The sequence below is a fragment of the Rhinoraja longicauda genome, chromosome 25, assembly GCF_053455715.1.
Source record: "Rhinoraja longicauda isolate Sanriku21f chromosome 25, sRhiLon1.1, whole genome shotgun sequence".
NCBI classification, from domain to species: Eukaryota; Metazoa; Chordata; class Chondrichthyes; order Rajiformes; family Arhynchobatidae; genus Rhinoraja; species Rhinoraja longicauda.
Genome location: NC_135977.1, coordinates 6,980,681 through 6,986,680, shown reverse-complemented (window position 1 = coordinate 6,986,680; position 6,000 = coordinate 6,980,681). Strand labels below are relative to the sequence as shown.

The 6,000-nt window shown below is 44.9% G+C and overlaps 1 protein-coding gene across 6 annotated transcripts in view; it reads right to left on the bottom strand.

Annotated features, from left to right (window-relative positions):
- rph3ab (rabphilin 3A homolog (mouse), b) overlaps nt 1-6,000 on the bottom strand; it is a 189,377-nt gene that overhangs the window by 69,000 nt on the left and 114,377 nt on the right. For all 6 annotated transcript variants that reach the window (XM_078421804.1, XM_078421802.1, XM_078421803.1 and 3 more), the window contains one exon: nt 4,459-4,588. In XM_078421804.1, the coding sequence (XP_078277930.1) occupies nt 4,459-4,588 (130 nt within the window). The remainder of the gene's footprint in view (nt 1-4,458; nt 4,589-6,000) is intronic.

The following is a 6,000-nucleotide window of genomic DNA, read 5'->3' as shown; positions in this document are numbered from 1 at the left end:
TCCGTTGGGACCATTGACGTCCACGAAATGGGAAACAGCAAAACACATAGCAACAGAGAGGAAGCATATACTATAATACAACTACAGAAAAAAGTGGGAAAGAAAAGAACAACGATTAATCTAAGGCTCAAAATTGATACTGGAGCCCAGAGCAATATCTTACCAGTCAATCTTTACGGAAAGATATTCCCTGAACACATGACAAAAGATGGCAGCGTCAGGAAAGGAATCCTTGGAAGTAGCGATGTAGTCCTAGCTGCATACGGAGGTTCCATAATCCCACAGCTAGGCAAAATAATCATAGCAGGAACATACAAAGGGAAAGAAGTGAAATGCCCCTTCTTCATCACTAAATCGAAAGGACCTGCTATTCTCGGCCTGAACACGTGCCAAAGACTGAAGATTGTGTCAATCAACTATGAAATCAAGACAAACTCCTGCAGAATTGACAGAAACATACCCATCAAAAACCGGCCGCCCATCAGGAACAAAGAAGAATTGATGGACATGTACCCAGAGTGTTTTGACGATACCGTTGGTTGTTTTGAGGAATACGAATACCATATCACAGTAGACCCCAGTGTGAAGCCAGTGATCCACCCACCCCGCCGTGTTCCCCTTGAACTGAAAGAGAGGCTAAGGGAACAACTAAACGAAATGGAAGAAAAGGGCATCATCACAGCAATAACTAAACCAACTGATTGGGTAAATTCAATTGTTATCAAAGAAAAGCCAAACGGAAAACTAAGGATATGCCTTGATCCCAGGGATCTGAACAATGCATTGAAGCGCGACCATTATCCAACTCCAACCCTTGAAGAGATCACACCCGCACTAGCCGGTTCCAAGGTGTTCAGCAAGCTGGATGCTAGCAATGGATATTGGAACGTCAAAATAGACCGGAAGTCATCAATGCTCACCACTTTCAACACGCCATTTGGCAGATTCAGATTCAACAGGCTCCCATTCGGGCTGAAGGTGAGTCAAGATGTCTTCCAGCGGAAAATAGATGAAACATACAAAGGCTGTAAAGGGGCAATCGGGATAGCAGATGATATCCAAGTATACGGCAGAGATGAAAACACGCATGATTACAACCTCCATGAGGCTATGGAAAAAACTCGAAGAGCCGGCATAAAGCTCAATGCAGACAAATGCATAATCAAAGAAAGGGAGTGCAAATTCTTTGGACTGATTTACTCTGCAGAAGGAGTGAAACCGGACCCTACAAAAGTGGATGCTATCAACCACATGGAGGAACCCAAAGACAAGAAACAGTTAAGAAGTTTCCTAGGGCTCATACAATACATGGGAGTCTTCATACCTAAGCTTGCTAATCATACAGCAAATCTCCGTGAATTGATGAAAGACGACGCTGAATTTGATTGGTGTGCTTCACATAGCCAAGATTTTGGGAAATTAAAACAACTCATCAGCAAAGAAACGATCCTGCAGTACTATGACAGACAGAAACCTGTAACACTCCAAGTTGATGCCTCCATGAGAGGAGTTGGAGCAGTACTGATACAAAATGGCCGACCTATTGCGTATGCATCCAAAGCACTCACTCCTACAGAATCAAGGTACGCAAACATAGAGAGAGAACTCTTAGCAGTAGTCTATGGCTGCGAGAAATTTCACACTTACCTATATGGAAGGTATTTCGACATCGAAACAGACCACCGCCCTCTAGAACAAATCGGAAAAAAAAAACCTCACCAAAGCACCAGCCAGACTACAGAGACTATTACTGAGGCTACAGAGCTACGACTACAACATCAGATACAAGCCAGGAAAAGACCTGCTGCTAGCTGACGCCCTATCCAGACTATCAACACATGACAAACAAGAGATGGAAGGGCTGAGCATAAAGATCCACCACATTGTGAGTGTGACAAGCGTGAAGCTGGAACAGATTAAAGAGGAAACAGCCAGAGATGAAGAACTCCAGCTCCTCACCCAAATGGTAATACAGGGGTGGCCAGAAAAGAGACAACAAGTTCAGCCTATCCTCCGCGAATACTGGACCATCCGTGATGATATTTCGGTAGAGAATGGAGTCCTGCTGGCCGGATCACGAATCATCATACCCAAGTCCATGAAAAAAGAAATCCTCGAAAAGATCCACCAAGGACACTTAGGAATGGAAAAGTGCAGACTCCGTGCTAAATCCGCTGTGTACTGGATAGGCATGTACAAGGACATAGAAAAGCTGGTATCTACATGCCACATATGCCAAAAATACAGGAATTCACAACAGAAGGAGGAAATGACACCCAGTGATATCCCAAGCCGGCCATGGCAAACCATCGGAGCAGACCTGTTCACAGAGAACCAGCAATGGTATTTGATTATGGCCTGCTACTACTCCAAATTCCCATTTGTGAGAAACATAAAGGACTTGAAAGCTAAAACAATTGTGTCAATTGTTAGAGGGTTGTTTGCAGAGCAAGGAATACCTGAGCAGATCGTATGTGACAATGGAACCCAATTCACATCTCGGGAATTCAGAGAGCTGGCCACCGAATACGGGTTCAAAATCACAACATCTTCACCACATTACCCAAAGGGCCATGGGTTTATTGAAAGGCAAGTACAGACAGCCAAGAAAATACTAATAAAATGCCGAGAGGCAAAGGAGGATCCAAACCTGGCACTATTATCCTTACGGGCAACTCCACTAAAGGCTGACATGAAGTCTCCTGCAGAAATGCTAAATGGCAGGAAATACAAAACCACCCTGCCAAGCAAAATCCAACCCCCTATCGACCAAGAAGAAACAAGGGCAAAATTGGCAGCTGCCCAGGAGGAGGGGCTGAAACAATACAACAAAAATGCACAGTACTTGCCTGAACTATTTCAAGGCCAAAACGTACATGCTCAGGATCCAATAACAAAGAAATGGACCCCAGCACAAATCACCAGTAGGGCTGGAACCCCAAAATCATATATCATAGAGACAGAACCGGGCAGGCAGTTGAGACGAAACAGAATTCACATCCGCCCGACACCTGAAATGTCAACACCTGCAACTTCAAAGACAACACCAGCAACTCCTAGGACACCACCCACAGCAACAGCAACACCTGCCATTGATGACAACACATTCTCACAAACTGCTACCAGTGAGTTATATAGTCAACCAGCACCAACCAATGGCCAGGAAACGACTCAACAAGTCACCAATACATCGAGTGCAACACTGCAGGCAACAACCAGATCTACTAGATCCAGGAGCAACATCTTACCCCCAGCGCGTTATCGCTAGCACTGGAAGGGACAAGTCACAAGTCACGCCAAGACATGACTCTTGACTGGCTACGCACTACCTGAAAGAAAACAAGCTGCCATTATATATTTTGTTGTGTAGTATAGGTAGAAAGCAGAATGCCATGAATGTGGCAGAATAATCCCACGGTATCTGCTACAGGATTGCCACCCTCGCTCTGGAAAGAGAGGAGAGAGAGAGAGAGAGACCCCACAAGTGGCGGCGTTCCTTCACCAGACCGCCTGACACCCTCACCCCTCGCCGCGCTCCCGCTCTCAGCCGATGATCCCTCTACCCCGACTCTCTCTCTCCCCCCCCCCCCCCCCCACCCCCCCCCCCCCCCCACTCTCTCTCTCTCCCCCCCCACCCCTCTCTACCCCTCGCTCTATCTCCTCTCTCTCTCCCTCTCTCCAGTGGTGGTCACTATTTTTTCTGTTTTATAAATAATTGTATGCCTACGGTATATATATATTCCAATATTTCAAGCTCTTTTAAAAAATTGAATATTATTTATTTGTTGCCATATAAACCTAATGTAAACTAACCTAACCTAGTTTAACCTTTCCTAATCTAATCTAAAGTAACCTGGTCTAAACTTTTTTGAGTTCATTAAATTTATAAAACTCACACTTCTTTATTTTTTTCTATGGCCCGCAAAAATGTGCCAAATATATAATGTGGCCCTCATGCTGAATAGTTTGGAGGCCCCTGCTATACATCATTCATTTCTTTTCTCCAGCCACCTAGTGGTCACTAGTGAAACCACAAATTGGGCCCTTTGTTCCCAATACGAATGAACGCCTCGAATGCAACAGATTTTATCTGCTATAACCAAAATCTGTTTTAAGAGGTCCGTAATAACAAGGGTAGACTGTAGTTGATCTTGGCATCATGTTCAGTATTGAAATTGTGGGCTGAAGGGCCTGTTCCTGTGCTGTACTGTTGTTCTTTCTGAAAAATATCCTTTATAAGGAATGTGCCTCGTTCTCTGGCCACAAGCTGCTGCATGTAATGTCCCATCTGCAGGGATCAACCGTGTCTCAAAGAGAAATACAGCAGGGACATGTCTCCCTCAGTAATAGCCTAGCACCTTAAGGATGACCGGGTGCGCCTGCACGTGCGTTTGTTTAAAGCACCGCTCAAGGAATGCAGTCAAATTCAAATTGATGTCGGCACTATCCGCCGCTTACCTTTTTGCAGTCTTCACACACTACAGAGTGCGATCCCAGCAGCCCGAGCTGCTCCCCGCACAGGATGCAGCGGGAGTGGCCGTCTCCAAGAACGTTCTTTCGCATGCTGTCCAAGCGGTCCATCAGTCGTCTGAGTGTGAAGCGAAAAATAAGAGAAGAGTTAAATCAGGCAGAGCGAGACAAATTCCTCTCCCCCTCTCCCACCTTGTCCCTCGGCCTTTCAAAACCCCGCCGGGTGGATTAGGCTAATGTTTCCCCTCAGGTAAACAAGAAAACAAACTTTCGCTAGGAAGGTCAGTAGAGATAAGTTTGAGTTTAGTTTTTTGTCATGTGTACCGAGGTACAGTGAAAAGTTTTTGTTGTCCCTAGTGTGTAGGTAGTGTTAGTGTATGGAGTAATCGCTGGTCGGCGCGGACTCGGTGGGCAGCAGGGCCTGTTTCCGCACTGTATCTCTAAAGTCTAAAGACCTATCAGAGTACCTCCTTGCCTGAGGTGTTCTGTCGCCGGCCCTGATTTGTCTGGTTTTTATTTTTTGCTTCCAGTTTTTTACCCCCTCTCTCCTTACTCCAATCAGTCTGAAGAAAGCTCCCGACCTGAAAGTTACCTCTACTTTTTCTCCAGAGATGCTGCCTGACCCACTGCGTTACAATACAATACAATATATCTTTATTGTCATTGTACCCAGGGGTACAACGAGATTGGGAATGCGCCTCCCATACGATGCAATAATTTAGGTAATTTAGACAGCAGCAACCCAACGAAACGAAACAGTTGTAACAGTTTTGGACAGGGTAAAGTGCAAGTTGATCTATGCACTCCAGCACTCCGTGTCTATCACTGGGCGAGGTTTAAGGTCGTGGTGGGAGATTTAGAGGGGATTGAAGGCAGGATTTTTCATGCATAGGGTGGTTGAAATCTAGAACTCAATGCCTGAGGTAAGTGGTGGAAGCAGGGACACACAAAACCATTAAGAGGTTTTGAGATGAGCCCTTGAAACATTTGAGGCTGAGTGGGCCACAGGCTAACTGCTGGAAATGGGGATTGTGTATTGACCAGTACTCAATGGCAGACAAATAGCCTGTCTCTGTGCTGTATGATTCAATGACATAACTTCAATTATATTCACACTCACGAAATGTATGAAGAGATGATGAATTTTGAATGTATGAATGAATGAATAATTCTGCAAGTTTACAACAAGATCCAGAAACTTCATCAATAACCCTGCAGGGACATCTATACAGCTTGTGCCAGCATCTTTTATGATTCGATTGCCAACCAAGCTGAAAGTATTTCCTTATATTTCTGTCTTTCAAAGCAGCCTTGCCGTACAGTGACAATGTTTCTTCCATGCTCAAGGCACTTTCCAAAATTTAAAGAGGTCTCTGCCCAAAATGTTGGTCTCTTTTAAGAAACCGACAGGGCTGCTCTGAGTGTGATAGAATTTTCTTTAGAGATACAACATGGAAACAGGCCCTTTTGCCCACTGAGTCCATGCCAGCAATCAATCATCCATTCACACTAGTTTACAATAGACAATAG